General features: G+C 35.5%; 1 protein-coding gene across 2 annotated transcripts in view; it reads left to right on the top strand.

The window, feature by feature from the left end:
* The first annotated feature begins 6,784 nt into the window (after positions 1-6,784).
* Tnpo (transportin 1) overlaps positions 6,785-18,988 on the top strand; it is a 71,862-nt gene continuing 59,658 nt past the window's right edge. The window contains exons 1-4 of one of the 2 annotated variants that reach the window (XM_067091507.1): positions 6,785-6,929; positions 14,521-14,596; positions 15,093-15,187; positions 15,640-15,801. In XM_067091507.1, coding sequence (XP_066947608.1) covers positions 6,828-6,929; positions 14,521-14,596; positions 15,093-15,187; positions 15,640-15,801 — 435 coding nt within the window. In that variant the 5' untranslated portion in view covers positions 6,785-6,827. The remainder of the gene's footprint in view (positions 6,930-14,520; positions 14,597-15,092; positions 15,188-15,639; positions 15,802-18,988) is intronic. The other variant, XM_067091509.1, reaches the window with a different exon arrangement.

The following is an 18,988-nucleotide window of genomic DNA, read 5'->3' as shown; positions in this document are numbered from 1 at the left end:
AGTAATTCTACTAATGCACAGAACAATTGTGTATGTGATAAAGTTAATATATATATATATATATCTTCTTCTTCTTTTAACGTGCTTTTATTCCCATTTTTGTATGGGGTAAGCACGATGCCTTCTTTTGAAGGACTTTTTGATTTGGCTTTGGGGTAGACCTGTGATCTCGATCGGCTGCCCTGCCTGACATCGCTTAGACCCCGGTACGTATCTTTCATGTATCATACCCGACCCAACGCCCTTTCTTCCCAGCAGCGAGAAGTTATTGCGCCGGTATGGCGAGAGTTCGAGACGTGAGATGTTTGTTATGTTTTTAGAAGGTGTTGTAGTGGCTTTGTTTTGTGTGTGTTTTTAGTCTGTAACATCCATTTGCTTTTAAGCAAACCTATCCGTTGATTACATATATAATCCCGGGATGTCTACACGGATAGCAAAGTGTCTGCCTCTCTGATCAGCCGGCTTATGGGTTTTGAACCCGCGCCACAGACCTCTACGAAGTCCGAAGCTGCTGCTGTAACCGACTGAGCCATCGAGGCTCTGTTAATATATATATATATATATATATATATATATATATATATATATATATATATATATATGTATGTGTGTGTGTGTGTGTGTGTGTGTATGCACATAGCCTATACATATATATACTATATATGCACATAGCCTATATATATATATATATATGTGTGTGTGTATATATATACAGTATATATATATATATATATATATATATATATATATATATATATATATATATATATATATATGTATGTATGTATATATATAGGTGTTTCAAAATTAGAGCCCCTCTACAGCATAAACTAAAATTGATATGGATAAAAACAAAAGTAATTCAGAACAGGTATTTATTTAAGTTTTTCTCTGAGTGTATTTAATATTTTGTGTGGCCTCCATCTGCCTGTACCACAGCCTGCATTCTTGAGGGGTATGAATTCTGCAAATCGCAAAAAAGCTGAGACTCAAACTCCATTTCCCTGAGCACTTCGGTCACCTCTCTTCGCAGGTCGTCGAGGTTTGGTATACCATCATAATTCACTGTGTGTGTTTCAACAAGAATCTTTAAGATACTACCCATGTTTTTACACGCATTAAGGTCAGGGGAGCTACCTGGAAATTCACTTGACGAGAAGAAATCGATACCACTGTTTCGAAGCAGCTCCTGTGTCTGAAGAGTCTTGAAACATGGTGCCTTATCATGCAAAAATGTGACTTCTTCAACAGATAACACATTTTCAAGATCTTTGAGGAAAGGAAATACTCCACCAGTAAGCACAGTTTCTCTGAAGTATTTGCCATTCCACGACTGTCCTTTTTCTTTGATGATCCACATTAACCGTTTGGCTGTGAAACAGAGAAAAATTCCCAGACATTCAGGAAATTTCACAACTTGGCGATAGTGCAAGTCATCGCTGATATCATCCAACTTTGCAGCCCAAATGATGTCATTTTTATGATTTGGCTTCCTGGCTGTGTAAATGAAGAATTCATCTGATGTGGCAACATGGAGAAAGTCAGCTTCATCCCAATCTTTAAGAAATGAATCACAAAACCATGCACGGTCTTCTCTTTGTTGCTGAGTGGTGTTGGGCTTGCTAATAACATGAAATGGCTTGATACCAGATTTTTTCAACTCACGATATACAGCACTATAACTCCTCTTCTTTCCCCTTTTTGTTTCTAGTTCAAGTGCCAATTTACGTAAAGACTTTCTTGGTCTACCCACTGCCTCAGGTATGATGTCTTTTGACTCCTGAGAAAGGACTTCAGGCCTTCCAAGATTCTCACTCTTTTCGCAATGACAGCCACATGAATTTTTGTTCCAGTTTCTTTTAACAAAGGATTAATCTCTTTTAATGTATTTAGCTATCCAGGAACGTGCAATGAAGGATGAGCCAGCATCTCTGGCCTCTCTGAAGGTTATAGCCTGGATTCGGTCAATCCATCTGATTACCTCTGAGTTGTTAGCCATGGCTGTATCTAACTCCGTCACTCAGTCTGAAAATACAAGAAATGAAAAATGAAAAATAGCTTAATAAAAACTTAAAATAATGTACTTGAAGATAGGCTATAGCAGAAAACTTCATAACTTTCCATTTGTTCTGTGGAGGGGGCTCTAATTTTGAAACACCCGGTATATATATATATATATATATATATATATATATATATATATATATATATATATATATATATATATATATATATATATATATATATATATATATATATATATATATATATATATATATATATATATATATATATATATATATATATTCAGCAAGACCACAGGAAAAAATATATATATATATATATATATATATATATATATATATATATATATATATATATATATATATATATGTATATATACAGTATATATTGATATATACTGATATAGTTTTGATCTGGACCAGAGGTCAACTTTGCTGATTTAGGGCCACAGAATGATTCTAACTGAGATTCACAGAAACTTACCATGGAGGGTGGGGATAGTAGAATCTAACTTCTATCTCTGGGTTCAGACAAAAGTATATTAGAGAAAAATGTCAGCTTAGGGACTTCTTCAAATGAAGGAATGACCAGGTAAACACTTAGGGTTCACGTAATTAATTATACTTACATTAAATACAACCAGAAGAATGGGGATGATAATGTACAGGGGAACAGAGTCCTGTCGAACAAATCGGTTATACAGTAGATGAAAGATCCACGATGATACACAAGGGGCCCCTGCTTCAAAGGGCACCACAATGAGGATACAGTGGTTAAGCCACTGTGCACACATGAGATAATGAGATAGTTCCACAGCAAGCACTCCTATCTGCAATCGAGAATGCAACGGTTACTAAATAGTTGACAGTGTAATTAAAGGGAATTGAGGGGGTTGCACTTATGGTGCCAAGCAACTTGATCCTGCAACACTGGAGCACTGGTTAATACACTTACGTTACTAGGTTATGCACTTTATTTAAGAACACAGGTCTCACTGAGGTAAATCGTTCTAAGAAAAGAAAATAAAATAGTGAGAGAAAATAACAGGATACGTGACTGGCTTCGAGAGCATTAATTTGGGTACATTACCTTCTTCAGGAGATGGGAGTTCCTCGTCTAAAGGCGCCACCAATGGAGGGTGGTGATGAGTGGGGGTCACTGCAAAAGTAACCCAAGCTTCTAGACCAGCCACGTGGGAAAGCAAGGGGGCAACTTGAAGGGAGCAAGAGGACTGCAAGTGTCCTGGGTAAGTCGTCCAATGTCTCTGAGGTTGATCTGCCTGTGCAGTGCCCTTTTGTAATGTCCGAGGATTCAGATACTGCTCCATCCAGGTGGCGTTGTTTTGGCTGGTACTCCATTTTCTTATAGAGGGCTCGCACGTGGCGTTTGGCGGACATGCTGCCTTGCGAGGTCACTGATGCCCAGGTGTCATGGTGCCAGCATGTTTTCTCATGTGAGTCACTCCTGTGCTGGCAAGGATTAATCTCTGTAGGACCACACCTGGAATTAGGGTCTCGGGCAGATCACTCAGTCAAAGGAAGGTTAAAGCTTACGCAAGGGATGGGCAGGAGGGAAACCAGAAGTGGTGAATTATTTACCCACAGCTTCTTCATTTATTATGAATTTACAAAATTTTAAAATATTTACTCTTATTTTGCTGTAATTGCGATAGGAGAGTTGCCGAGGAAGAGGTTTCCATATCGTTGAAATATATATATATATATATATATATATATATATATATATATATATATATATATAACAAACATTAAGCTACAGATGTTGTTTGATATCTATTTCACACTTCTTCAGGAATGCCACCAAGGGGGATTATAACTGATAAATAGTTTGGCACTTAAATGAATCGAACACTCTACAGTCGAACCAGCGACTTCCAGTCGATGTTCAAAACCATTCGGCTATCAAGAGAGGTATAAGTTAACGTCGACTCTGTTGTACTTATACCCTTCGAGTGTGGGGATTTGTACTTAGCGTCGGTATCAACCCATCCCCACTATGAAAGCTGACTGGTACATTATACATACTTACATACATACATACACACACACATACTGCATATATAGATATATATCACCACAAATGAAAAAAATAAGACTAGGCGTGGGCCCTGACAAAATTTCACTGTATTTCTAAGCCGTTGATGAATGACTGATAAATGGCGGTAGAAATCACAGAACTGTAGCCTATATGTGCTGGGAGGACAATACGAACTAATAGACAAACCGCTGAAGACTAAAAACCCACGCCTGAAAGGTGTCAAAAGGTCCAGTAAATGTTTACAAATATGGATTTTTATGCATGCATCCATGTATGTATGTATGTATGTATATATGTGTGTATGTGTGTGAGCGTGTGTATATATTATTATATATATATATATATATATATATATATATATATATATATATATATATATATATATATATATATATATATATATATATATATATATATATATATATATATATATATATATATATATAAAAAACCAAGAGCCAGCAGGAAATAATGAAAAGCAGCCGTACCTACCTACCTAGTGCTTTCGTGTAATCTTGATACAACTCATTAGGGTACAATAAAGAATGAAAAAAAGCTTCGAAATTTCAAAGGTAAAAATAAAAACGAAAAAAAGGAAAATATAGAACAACCAAACAGCCCAACCAAGAATACATTTACAAACTCTATATTGATTTGGGCTTGATATGCAGTAGATTGTTTAGTTCTGACAAGAAGTTTGGTGACTGTTGAGAATAGCTTCACGTGATAGGCGGCATTTTAAGGGACGTTTATCTCTTGGCTTTAACTGATACGACTAAGAAAGGGAGAAGTGAACCCAAATCCTACGCATAACAAATATTTTTTATTTGAAATATCGTCATACTCAGCTCAAAGTAGCCTGCTAAAAATTACAAGGTGTACTATTAAATTATATATATATATATATATATATATATATATATATATATATATATATATATATATATATATATATATATATATATATGATTATTATCACTTTTGTACGTGATTCATTTATCACACATTACCACAGGTGAAAAATAAGAAACGGGTATAGGTCCTGACCGGTTTCGACTTTATTTCAATGATATAGAAGTCACAAATATATATACTATACTACGAACATACACAACCGTTAGAGACTCCCATATCCCCACTCAGGCCGGTGTCGAGGTAGGAGGGCCTTTAAAACTCATTTGGCTATACACATACACACACATACACACACACATATATATATATATATATATATATATATATATATATATATATATATATATATCATATATATAAATGTATACTGTACATATAATCTATATATATATATATATATATATATATATATATATATATATATATATATATATATATTATATATATATAAATATTTACACACATACACTATATATATATATATATATATATATATATATATATATATATATATATATATATATATATATATATATATATATATATATATATATGTGTGTGTGTGTGTGTGTGTGTGTGTGTGTGTGTTATGTGTGTGTTATGTAGAATTTGGGCCCACTTCTCCCTTTCTTAGTCATATCAGTTAAAGCCATGAGATGAACGTCCCTTAAAATGCCGGCTACCACGTGAAGCTATCTCAACAGTCACCAAACTTCTTGTCAGAACTAAACAGCCTATATCGGGCCCAAATCTATATTAGAGTTTGTAGATGTATTTATACTGTCAAAATTGTTTCCAGAAGCATCTTGAACGAGATAAGTGAACGCGTTCTCGTTTTTTCATGCTGTGTTCCATCAATCATTAAATCTTTGTTTATTTTAGCAATATATATTTTTTAAACCAAATTTTTCTTTTGCTGACACAAACTTATTCGAAAACATTTTTTTGTAAGGAAATCATTACTTTTTCTCCTAACTAGCATCTGGTCCGAGCATATTGGTAAGCGCCCAACACCCTTTCGTCCTCACCCCTAGGCACGTGTAACGTGTAACCTTGTATTTTATTAATATTTAGAACCTGGACATTTTAAAAGATTATTCTTAATCATACAATGGGTGAACAGACATGTCTGTGAAAAACTGACTGTGTATTGGTCATTGTTTTCACCTGTTTATTTACATTTGTACGAGAACAGTTATGTTTGACAGAAAAGTAACGAGGTTTGCGATTGGACAAAAGGAAGGTGTTTGTGTTCGAAGCAACCAATAAGAGGAGAGCTCTGAAATTCCTTCTCTATTAGTCAAATGAAAAACAGTAAAACAATGTTTGCTTCCGTATTGCGTTGTTGCAATCATCATCATAATATTCAATTATTGTTTGTAGATAAAGTAAATTTATATTTATAGAAGTAATATACTAAATATGTCGTAATTCACAGGGCATGTGACAAAGTTGTGTCCGATAATCGTATTACCAAGGTTTCACCTGTTACATATACACCTGTAAAGTAGTATACTTAAATTTCCGTATATTTTAATATAGGTTACATTTTTTGTTATTTTATAAAATAATAGCCGATGTGAGTACGATAAAGATTTCTTTTCACTCTCTAGGCATGCGAATTCTTATTTTACAAATTTTAGTTATTAATGTATATATACGCATCGAAATTAGTTAATGGTAATTTTCTCACAAAGTTACGTGAAAAATATTTGTAAAAAGAATGGAAAACTGAGAAAAATGTATGAAAGTTATCCTCGATTGTTACTAACGTTTCTCATTTGACGACCAGACTTCATTTGCTCCCTCGTCACCGGCGCATAAACATCATGGCCGGTTGGAATCCGAACAGTGACGCCTTAACGCAAATTTTAGGTCTTTTACGCGAGTCACAATCCCCGGACACAATAGTGCAACAATCTGTACAGCAGGTAGAATATATTTGTTGAAAATTTCAAGTGAAAAGAGAAAGGCAAACCTGTGAAAGTTGAAAGTGTTTTATGTAGGTGATCGGGCAATAGCTGACCCCTTCCCACCGATGAGTTCCAAGTATTGATTTTTTTTAAGGATAAGGTTTCATTGGCGAATTATGCTTATCCTCGCATTTGCCGGCTCGTTCGTGTGGAGGAAGTAAGAAAGTTCTCGTCATTTTTACCAGTTATCCTGAGTCTGGAAATGAAAAAAAGTGATACGCGACGTGCGACAAACCTTGGCGACATGTGAAAGTAGCTCATGGTGGATTCATCCTGTGCTGTGCTACGTTGTAGTGGAGGAACTCCGTTGGACCAAATTTTGCTCTTTTTTAAGTTTTTTCTTTAATTTTTTTTAGGTTTTGGTTAAATTTAGCAGCAGCCAGTGTTTGATGGCCTGTCTTGAGTAAGGGTTGGTCGATTCATCGTCCTCCCCCCATGAAGGGGGTCCAAGTCCAAGTGTAGATTATGCTCTTTCGGGGTAGCATATTGTATTTGTGCTGGGCGAGACATTTGGTTTTAAACACACACTTCCCCATGCCTTTTTTTAAGCCATACCCATGTTGCAGGTATACTCGGAAAATGTGCAGAGCTGTAAACTTGGTGTAGCCTGAGATTAGGCAATGGTACCACCGTAGGCTAGCAATCTAGGCTTGAATTTTTTAGCTTAGGGTAGCCCATGTATTTGATTAAGCCAGACTTGCCCTAACATGAGCTCTTGCTCCTAGAGTAGCCTATTCCAAAGTCGTAGGCATAAGTACAAGCACAGGGTCAAGCTGGGCTTTTGAGTACAGTAAACCTAGCTATCTTAGGCCTGACATGTAAAAAGTTAGATCCATTTCTTTAATTTTGTATTTTAGGAGTGTCTCGTTTAGGTGATATGGGATGCTGTAGCAAAGTGGTTCCTGTAAAAGCCAGTACTGCCAAATTTGGCAGTTTGCTATCATCATAAAATACACATGGAAGTTTAATAATGGCTATAAACTAACACTAGATCATGCGAGGCATACCCAAGTTTCAACTACTGTAGTGATTCCCATTAAAGCTACTGAAACAAAATTGTAAAACCATTGTTGTTCCCTGTCAACTAAGGTGTTTGTCTCTTGATATAGACTTGATTTCTGTGTAGCTCAGTGTCAAATATATTTAATTTTTACCATTTTGATATGCCTATTTAAATCATGTAATCATCTATGAAACTTAAGTTTTTTCCAAACCCATAAACCACATTTTTATCTAATCGCTTATTGTATGCTTTTTGGTTTTCTGACTATTTGTTGGTGCGAACAACTTTTATTTCAGCAATTAGGCTATGTGATTCCCCACCTCCAAAGGAAATCATGTTTTATAGAGCTACCGAAAGCAAGTAAATTACACCAACAGGAGTGGTTCAGATTGCATAAGCCATGAGATAAGCAGTTGGAAAAATACATTGTTCATATCTAATCAATATCACTCACATAGCTTTTTACAGTAGAAAGGATAAGACAGTGAGGCCAATCACAGGGATGCCTCTAAACCTGGGGCTGCGATGAAAAGAAATTGAGAAATTCGTTTAAACTTGAACTCGTCCCTCTTGTTGCCCCTTTAGCATTGTGCACAGCTTGCTATTCCTAACTTGAAGGTTGAAGGGTATTGCATGGCTACAAGCCATATTTGTCATATATCCTCATGCCCAATCAAGTAGTTCAGTTAGTTTGGTTGGGGAGGCATTTATCAATTAAATAAATTATTTTGAATATGAAAACATAACGGATGGGCGTATGTAATTATCAACACCACCTTTGTTGCATACATGGTTGCTCAGAATGTTTGGGAAAGGGGAAGGTGTTGGTTTTTTTTTTTATTTGCTTCAGTAGATCAGAGGCTGTTTCTATTCGAGGCTGTGGGTGTAACTTCTTTCAGTGGCCATTCTTAGTGTAGGGTCATTGTGTTGACCTGTATAGGGCACTGTAAAAATTGTTCATTGCATTTTGTCCATATTTATTTTTTATTTTTTTGCCAAAGTAATTATCTTTAAATTATCTGAATTACAAGAAACATAATTCAACTTTATGGAAAATGTTGCATACTTTAACATAGTTTACTTGCCTAAACACTTGTCACCTTTTATGCAGATCAGTTGTCTTGATAAAGAAGGGTAATATTGTCAATAGAAATTCACAATTGCAGTGCCATGCCAGTGTCTTTATTACTATATGATGATAAAAAACATCAAGGGAAGCACATACTGTACATGATGTTTAGACGCATTTGGGTCTTTTCGGCCGTAAGCTGTTTTTGTGCAAAATGGGCACCGTGTTTAGTACCAGCCCCTTGGGGATGTACATAAAACATGAAATAATAATGGTAAATACCATAAACATAACATCTTACATTGTTTTGGATGTTACGGCCTAAAGTGACTTACGGCCGAAACGACCAGGACCGGTTTAGACTACACCAGTGAATGTTACAAAATATCACATTCTTACCAACACAGGGAAAACGCGTAGACATTGGAGTAATTTTGGAAATTTGTTAAACTTGCTCTTGACGGAATTAAATTTATTTAGTGCCTTGTCCATATTTTCCTACTACAGTATAATAAAAACACTGAAGAGAAACATACTCACATATTTTGGTTTCAAACAGAAAAATAATGTAAAATATGCCGTGATTCTTGGGTATCTGCTCCACACTCTTGAGGACTGTTAATTATCATGATTTTCAAAGCCATAATAAATATTAGTCATTTGATTGGTTGCTATTTTAGGAGCTGGAATTTCTTAGTCAATAATAAGCACTATTCTAGTGATATAACCAGGCCACCAAAGTGTGGAATAAATAGCAAGATACCAGTTTTTAACAAGGCCACAATCATGGCATTTTGACCTCTACCAGCAAAGCTTGGTACACTATAAGAGTTAAAATGTCATGCCACATATTTAACAGAGTTGTCTTTGATTATGGAGTTTGATTTTTGATTTTAATAACAACTGGTAGCAAAGACCTAGGTTTTGTAGTCTGTAGTCTTAAGGTATCATATGGCTTTATTAGTCTGTAGCTTTATTGCCCCTTATACGCTCAGCTCTGAGTTGATATAGCCTATGGCCTGTAGCTCTTTTTGTTGATGAAATTACCTATAGTATATCCTAGCCTGATGCAACTAAGTCTTATTTGTAACTTAAGACAGGTGGCTGCCACCAGGCTAAGACTCGTAGGTCAACCTGTCTTATTTTCGGTGGGGTATAAGCTACTGTAGGTGGCATCTACAGTAAAATGTTATAAACATATCATCAGCTTCTAGCACACATCACAAACTGGTTGAAGACAAGTCAACTACTTATTGGTAGCCCTAACTACTGCTTCATACAATATCCAGCATTCATCAAAGATTTGTTCTCCACAGATGGTGGTTGATTTACTTTCAGTGAGTTTGCGACATATGGGGGGTAAATTGCTGCCATGTTTTTTAATTGTTTTGCTGTAGTTAGGACGCACCTTTAGACTCCTGTAAGTTTCAGTCTTTAATTGTGCTTGTCAAGTAATGAGACTGATTTTAGTGCATTTCTCAATTTACAGGTTTTGGCTGACCTTGAAGATTTGTTTGTAGCCTGAGGAATGGGTAAAAACTTGAGATAGACCTGGGTTGGGAGAATTGTTAGAAAATGCATTAAGAGCAAAAAGGCAGAATAATACTTTGGATACCAAGTAACAGAAGCTATTAGTGTCAGCTGTTGTACCTGATAAGATAATTTGATGGTAGGGTCCAGGAATTATGTAGTACTCGTCAGATGTGTGCCATTTTAGTGGCTGTATCTTTTGAAACTCTTCACTAGCCTAGATACACATCTCCAATTTTGATAGAAATGTTTATTATTTGAGTGTAATCTTTAGTTGTAGAAAGTGCTAATTTCCAGGTTTAGCAATGGTTTCCAAGTTAAGAGTATTTTTTTGCCTGTGAAAGTATTTGATAGGCTAGGCAAGCTGTATAAAAATTAGGCTGAAAGGAAATGAGAAGCTTGACTTGCCCGTGTATTAACCTAGGCTCAGGCTGGGATACTTGATATTTAGATATTAAATGTACTGTAGTTAGAAATTTCTGTTCTTTGCCATCACTGTTGCCACATACAAAGAGAAAATCATAATTTATAATTCTAATTGAACTCTTCTAACATTGTAGGGTTAAGTTGGAGGCATAAAGTAAACTGTTGACAAAAGGACCTATACACTAAACGAGCTTTACTATACTGTATCCTTTTGCCTACAATGGCCTCTTTAATTGCAAAAATTCTTTTGGACCAGGCAACTTAGCCATCATGATGTCATGTATAATAGTCCTAACCAGAGTGTTGTGGGGTGTAGCCCTCCAGAGATTATTTTGTTGGGTTTCGGATTATGCTTTCACAGGCCTATGTGCAAGATGCATAGGTGGTGGCTTGAGAACCACTAAGGATTGTGGTTTAAGGAATTTATGTATAATTGGATAGCAATTCAATTTTCCAAATTTATATACCTGGTAAAAGTTCGGCATTAAAGTATCTTCCCAGCCAGGAAATATGACCATTCGGCATTAAAGTATCTTCCCAGCCAGGAAATATGACCAGTGTTCAGTATCCCATATTAATCCAGAACTTTCTTAAGATAGGTGGTATGGCAAATACAGCACCACTCAAGGTAGTTTTTCAATTTGAGTTGAATAATTTAGCCATTTTATTTGTTTGATTTTCAAGTGATATACATAGTTACCAAGTATTGTATGGAGATATGCTTTTGTCCAACCTGAGAGACAAGTCTTGATTAAGTTAACTCCCACAAAAATTCTGTTGGGGTATGATTGATAGCAATAAGTAAGGGTAGAAGTATAGAACCTCATTTTATGAATATGCTTTAAATTTGTATGTTGCAAAGTATGTATTAAACTCACATTAATGTAGGTAATGATTTTTCTATAACATGCCATATTGCAAGCAAATTGCAACACATTGCAATATTCCACTCATATGATTATCCACTCAATTTGCTGCACTAGATTTATAGTTAGAGGGAAAAAATCCTGTTCTTGCATTCACATACAGAGTAAGGTATCGCCAAAGTTAATGCCAAAATTTTCTAAGATTTTTAAATGGGAACTGCTGTTAAAATTTTATATGCCCTTGCAAACCATTTTTCTTATACAGTTCAGATGCTCTTCAGACAGTTGCAGATTTTATGACATTTTAATTAACGTTTAACAATGGATAAAATTTTAGCGATTTGACATACAGGAAGTGGACATAAACATTTAAAATTGTTCTGCATTGCATTTGTTTCAAACACTAAAGCCCAAGTCAGAGTTTTGTTTTAAAACTTGATCGGGATAAGTTGTTGATTGTAAGCTGTTGTGTGTGCATTGCATGTGTGGCTTTTAAATATTTTTTTCAGAAGAACAGAAAGTACATTAGATAATAACAATTTCAAAATTTAATTTAATCCATTTTAATGTATTGAGGATGAAAAGCAGTTCAAAAAGAAGTAGATTTGGGAGTGGCAAAGACAAGGATGATGGCCCAGAAAAAATGTAAGGGTTTAGCTAAAGACCTGGACTTGATTGGGATTTTGGGCTGAAATGAACTTACAAAAGGGTTAGGGAAGGCTTGTTAAATGTCTTAACTATGCAGGGAAAACCTTACAATTTGATGTGAGTGTAGGCTAACACTGTACTTGTGAATGAGGCCTTTTTGTAGTAGTGGCTGTTTTAAATGTTGCACACGTACTGTACACACTGTGACAGTAGGTCTAATTTTGGGATTGAAGATTTTCAGTTAAAATGAATTCAAAACTACCCACATCCAAAAATAGTTAACATATAGCTTCAGTTGTGTTATGTGTTCCTTAGTTCATTACTTGTGGAATTTATTTTAAAGGGTTGGTTTTTATGCAACATTTTGTGTTGGTTGCATGGGGGAAGTGTGTGACTCATTAGAGAAGGCTTATTTAACAAGTAATACTACAGATGCATACAGAGGAGTACTGTATATGAGTATCATTCATATCAGAAAGTAAAATTCCTTTAAATGCGATGGGTAACATCATTCCATGATAATTAGTAGCAGATTCCTTAGAGAATGTAGTATGTTTACTTTTCATTTTAGTGGATTAATTACTGTACTCCACAGAGAGATATGGAGTGCTGAATTTGTTGCAGATTTTTTTCATGGTGATGGAAATTATAAATGAATAGTTTATTTTGTTCCCAGTAGTTGTATTAATTTTGTCAGCTGAAATGCCATGAACTTTGTTTAGGTGTCTTATCTTGCTTGAAGAATTACAGTACTGTAAGTCTTTAATACACAAACCCTGTGAAATTGCATAACTCAGTTATATCCTATGGACATTACTGTATGTTGTTTTTGTCAGTTTTAGAGTAGTTTTTTTTTTTTTTATTGCTTTGATCTGGAACCCCAGGGACCACAGACTGAATGATTTAATACGAATTTAGTCCAAGGAACTTAGAAAGGTTTGGTGCGTATGGTTACAAGACTGAAATTTTTAACTTCCTATGTTGTGAGGTGATGCCACTGGGTCAGAGCTTGGCTTGTGTCCGGATTAGCTCATCCAGGCTGGTGCAGAGCTGCATACTTGTTAATTTTCTGGATCCTTGGACCATCGGGACTTCTGTATTTCAAAGTAGTTAACCTTCCTACTATCATTGTTTGAGCTCCTCTTGTTGGCCAGGACAATTGAGACTTAAGGAGGGAGGAAGAAGTTGAAGTAGTACAGCTACACGGGAAGAGGACTGTGGTAGCGGATGAAATCGAGGCTGTGGATGTGGAAGGGATATTGCCAAGAGCCATTGTTATTTCCAGTGGGTCGGGCATCACAGGGTTATGCACCTTGAAACTGGGGACGTAATGTGCTATTATGTCTCGTAGCTGCTTGGCACTGATTCGCCAAAATAGTTTTTAAAATTTCTTGCTTCAGATTTGCGAGTTGGGTGTGATTATTTAACCAAGGTCGGTTTTTTATGAAATGCGTTACTTGCTGATTTTGCATTAGGTTATCCTTGTAAGATGTACTGTAGTGACCACTTAGAACTTAGATTTTGATATTGCGGTTTTTCATCTATTATTTTATTAAATTTCCATATGTTACTATATAGAAGTAATTTTATTAATTTTTTTATGATGAGGCAGTGGGAACTGTCACTAGGTTTATGTAATTTAGTAAGTAATAGGTAGCGACTTCATACTAATAATAATTTTTAATGATAAAATGTACTGTAGTAAGACTTGCTTGATTGCATAAAATTCTTTCACTAAATTTTTTTTGTCAGAGTAGTAAAGAGTTCTCCTACTGTAGTGGGATCAGACGGTGTTAGAGAACATTTTATTTTCATTTATGTTTATACAAATTGAATTTTCACAGCTGCATTTAGTGTTTTGTAGCTACCTTAATAGGTTTGGTATTAGTGAAGGAACTTTAGCAAAGAGATTAGCATTTCTGGTTTTTACTGCAGGTTTAATTTTTTTCATTTTCATTTTGTTATGGTAGAGCCACGTACTATGCATATTTTTTTTTCTTTTTTCAGAAACTAGAAGAACTAAACAAGTTTACGGACTTCAATAAATATCTCATATATGTGCTCACAAAACTAACTTCCGAAGGTAACTATTCCGACAGTTAAGTAAATTTGGCCTTTTTGGGCCATATTTTTCTTGGGGGCTTGAATTGTTTAATTTGGCTCTTGGTTTTTATTTTTAATTCTTTTATTTATTCTGACCTGCGTAATACGTACTATATTTAGGGTTGTTGGGTTTCCGCATTAGTTTGTGCCTAGGTTCTGTAGTAGGCAGTTTTATTTTTTATTTTTAATTTTTATTATCTAATGCACTGACAAGTTTACTGTACAGACTTAGATCTTTTATTATTTTTTTTTCCGTCTTAGTGCGCAAATTCAGCTTTGTTTCTTAGCCTCCTCCTCCTCCTTACCCGATGATTGATGATGATGATGAATGCATTGTCAAAAAAAATTTTGCTGTACTTCTTCCCCCCTCACGGTTTTCCTCACGTCTTTGATTTTGTCGTTTGGTTCCCCTTCCACCGTGTTTGGTTTCCTTCATCCCGGTTTTTCTTACCATAGTTTCCTTTTGTTTTTGCCAGATGAACCTACAAGATCCCTAAGTGGGCTAATTCTGAAAAATAACGTCAAGGCCCACTTTCAACAGTTCCCTCCAGATGTGGCACAATTTATTAAGGTTAGTATCAAGAACACCTTTTGAGTTTTCTCTTCCTTGGATGCAAAGGATTCATGTGATTTTTCTTTCCTCTTGATTTTACCAGCTTCCCACCCTCTTCTCCCTTCACCTTTATTTTGTGCTCCTCAGATCCTTATTTTTTCTCCCTTTGTGTTTCTATCCTGTACATCTTCCTTGGAGTTGTAGTACAAAACTGTAATTTTCATGCCTATGTTGAATCTTCTTGGGCTTTGGTTACTGAATTTGATTTTTTGTTCACAAGTATAGGTAAAGCACTTTCAGAGCAAGACCATCTTATGCTCTTTGGATAAGTACATTTGGTAAGTGGCTTTTTCCTGTCTTATTTTCATTGGTTGTTAAATTGTCTGGAGCTTTTATCTCTGGCCTATACAGTCTTTTATAATGGTCTTATTGTTTTTGTTAATGAATATATTGTATCTTTTGACCCATAGGCAGAATGTTTGTCAGCAGTGGGGGATCCATCACCGCTCATTCGGGCAACAGTGGGCATACTCATCACCACAACAGCATCAAAGGGAGAGTTATCCACTTGGCCAGAGCTCCTCCCTAGACTATGCGAGATGCTCGACTCTGCAGATTATAATGTCTGTGAGGTATGTATGCAAGCAAATTTTGTGAAGGGTCGGCAATTGTCCTGTTACTGAGTCTTTATACTTCTGTATGTACAGTACCTTAGATAAGATGTAGTCCTGGTGGGTAAGGCATATCAGAGTTAGGGGAAAAGTTAGTGAGGAATGGATGTTGAATACCTTCACAGTAGCAGTTTAATGGGAAAATTGTAGAAAATATTTTTAAATACGGTTAATACGTAGCATGTTTAACTCTGCAGGAGAGTTGGGAAAAGACAGCAGAAAGCCTAATTGAGAGGCAATTTTTTTATTATACAAAATATAGATTTGATGAACCAAGGGCAGAATGGTACTTGGCATACTTGGGAAGGTCAGTGGGTTAGTCAAATGAGAAAGGACAGGACAAAAAGCGTAAATATTGACAAGTTTTGCCTGTAGACATTTGTTTGTGGTACAGTATTGTCATGATTATTATAGTGAAAAGAAAAACAGTTGTAAAATGATCAAGAGAGCGCTGACAATAGATTTGGGGGCCACATTAGGGTGTGTGATGTTCAAGCTGGTTGCTAGAAGTCTTTGTGGAAATGAATCTGTTTAGAATATATAAGTCTGGTTCTGTGGCTTGTTGTGGGTGTCCAGGGCTGTGTAGTACTTTGAGTGAATTGGGAAAGTTGGGGTGGTGTGCAAATATGGTGTTAATTGGTGATAGTGAACAGTCAGGAAGAATTGAGGCAATGCAGCAGAAAAAGGAATTTGGTTAGAAGATAGTGAACAGTCAAGAAGTAAGATGATAGAGTAAAACGAGGAAACTGGTAAGAAGATAAATATACACTACAGCGTAGTAGAAGAGCTAAAGCAGGTAACTGAAAGAATGTAGTGAGGAAAATATTTTGTGATGAGAGCCAGGTTTAGGAGAGAAGTATTAGTGATGAACATTTGATAAAAGAAATAAAAGAGACCTGTTTGTTTCCCCCTCCACTTTTTTTTTTCAACACATGGGTGGGGTTTACTGTAGCACAATGACATGAAAAGCTTGCAAGGAAATATTATGTGGTAGTAAGTTAAAAAGATGTGAATAGCTTATTGATCAAGAATGTTGTAAATGAGCACAGTTACATCACTTGTAAATTGAGCAGAATCATTCAGTGGGAAAGGGATGAGAGCACTAGAAGAGCTGTACACTGATTTGGATCCTAGTAGTAAGTGATGGGTTGTGATATATTGGAATTATAGTACAGTGATATAAATTTCATAGCAATGTGCTTAAATCTCAATGGGTTTTCGTATGTAAGCTGTAATAATGGGCAAATAAAGGAGCTACAGTACTGTTGTGGTCTTCGGTCACAATAACTGTATGGTCCTATTGTTTGTAGAATGCCAATGTAGTAATGTATTTATAATGAACTTCTGTTGAAATACAATAGTGTTAAGTATGCTGTTGTCCATATTGAAAGAATGGAAGTAAGAACTTCTGTTGAAACACAGTAGTGTTAAGTATGCTGGTGTCCATATTGAAAGAATGGAAGTACTGTACAGTACTTGTCAGCCGAGAGAATTTGAAATAAATATATACTAGTGAAGTTGATAGTACTGAGAGAATTTGAAATAAAAGTAAATATATGCTGCATTAGTGGAGTTAATATTACTGAGAGAATTTGAAGTAAAAGAAAGATATATTAACGAAATTAATAATGTCCTGGATATTATTCATTACGGAGGGAATTAAAGTTGCATTGTTCAATTTTGGTAGAGGATTCATTGTGACAAACTTTGTGAATATTAAGCATACAACCCTGGGTTGGTGACTATAATGCAGCAGTACCCATCACCTATTGTTGAGGTGTGCTTTGGCTTGAGATTGTGTGAATAATGCAATGTAAGTAGAACACATACTACAAAGGTCAAATGTTTATCTTGGTAGTGACAAGCACTTTATACATATACATTTGGTTGTGTATACAGAATACCAGTATAGTCATTGTATGGGTTCAAAAATTAGAATTGGATATCATAGCTTGCTTGGATAAAAAAAAAAAATATTGGCTTGAACTTTTGGTGCTTTTGCTTATAGAAATAATTCTATGTTTATGGACTAAGTGAATTTTGCAAATAAAATTTGGTAATTTTGGAAAAGTTGTATAAAATGATAGAATATGCACAAGGCGTGAAGTGATATATTTAAAGAGACCAAAGCAAACTTTGCAGGTTCCATGGAAATGATACCCAGAAGCGATCAGGTGCAAGTATTCAACTGGGTGCGCTTTCTTTGTTCTTTTTCCGCGATGTATAGGGAAGACTCCACGCAGGAATGGAGGGCTGGGGCAAATGTGGGTGTGGGAAATGGTGGTGTGTGGGTGGGGTTGTCAGATTTTAAAGAGGCACTGTCCTTGGAGCAGTTCACTGAATCTGGTGGAAAATCAATAGGCAGGTGTTTGCACCGAACTAGCAAATCTTGAGTCTCTCTCTCTCTCTCTCTCTCTCTCTCTCTCTCTCTCTCTCTCTCTCTCTCTCTCTCTCTCTCTCTCTCTCTCTCTCTCTCTCTCATTATTAGCTGAAGTGATTAATTATAAAGTACAGCTTGACTGCTTAGGAAGTAGGTACTGTAATAGAAGTGGCATTATAGAACAAAGGAAAGTGCCATATCGTCAAACTGAAAATGACCAGGGTAAGTGAGCAAAACTGCAAAATATTCTTGTTTGTACTAATCAGAGGATATTTAATGATATGCTTTCCATTGACTAGAATATCCAAAATCATATTCCCTGAAGGATTGAAAGGAGAAGGCACACATATGTATGCACAGTTTTCACAGGAAAATATTTTTCATTGACGGATGAAATAGTAATAGTTTCTGCCTATGATGATAATTAGGAAGTGTATTTTGGGTCATTAATTTTCTTTTCTGTTATTTTTATTTTTGTCATTTTTGAATTTTTTTCTTTCCAGCATTTATAAGAATATTTTAATTGCGGCTCAGATTGAGTGTAATTAGTGTTTTCAGTATTTATAGGGTGCTTAATATTTAGTAATTGAAAAGTAGGCTTAGAATCATACTTTCTGTACGCTCATTTGTATATTAAGGCACCCAACATTTGAATGTCAGAAGACAGTTCATTATTACTTTAATTGGTCAGAGGCAGTGGTGTAATTGTTAATGGAGTATTGGGCCTCGAAATGGAAGGAAATACCTAATTGAAGTGATATTTTTTCT

This window comes from Macrobrachium rosenbergii, chromosome 48, assembly GCF_040412425.1.
Source record: "Macrobrachium rosenbergii isolate ZJJX-2024 chromosome 48, ASM4041242v1, whole genome shotgun sequence".
Taxonomy (NCBI): Eukaryota; Metazoa; Arthropoda; class Malacostraca; order Decapoda; family Palaemonidae; genus Macrobrachium; species Macrobrachium rosenbergii.
This window is presented reverse-complemented; position numbering and strand designations above follow the sequence as displayed.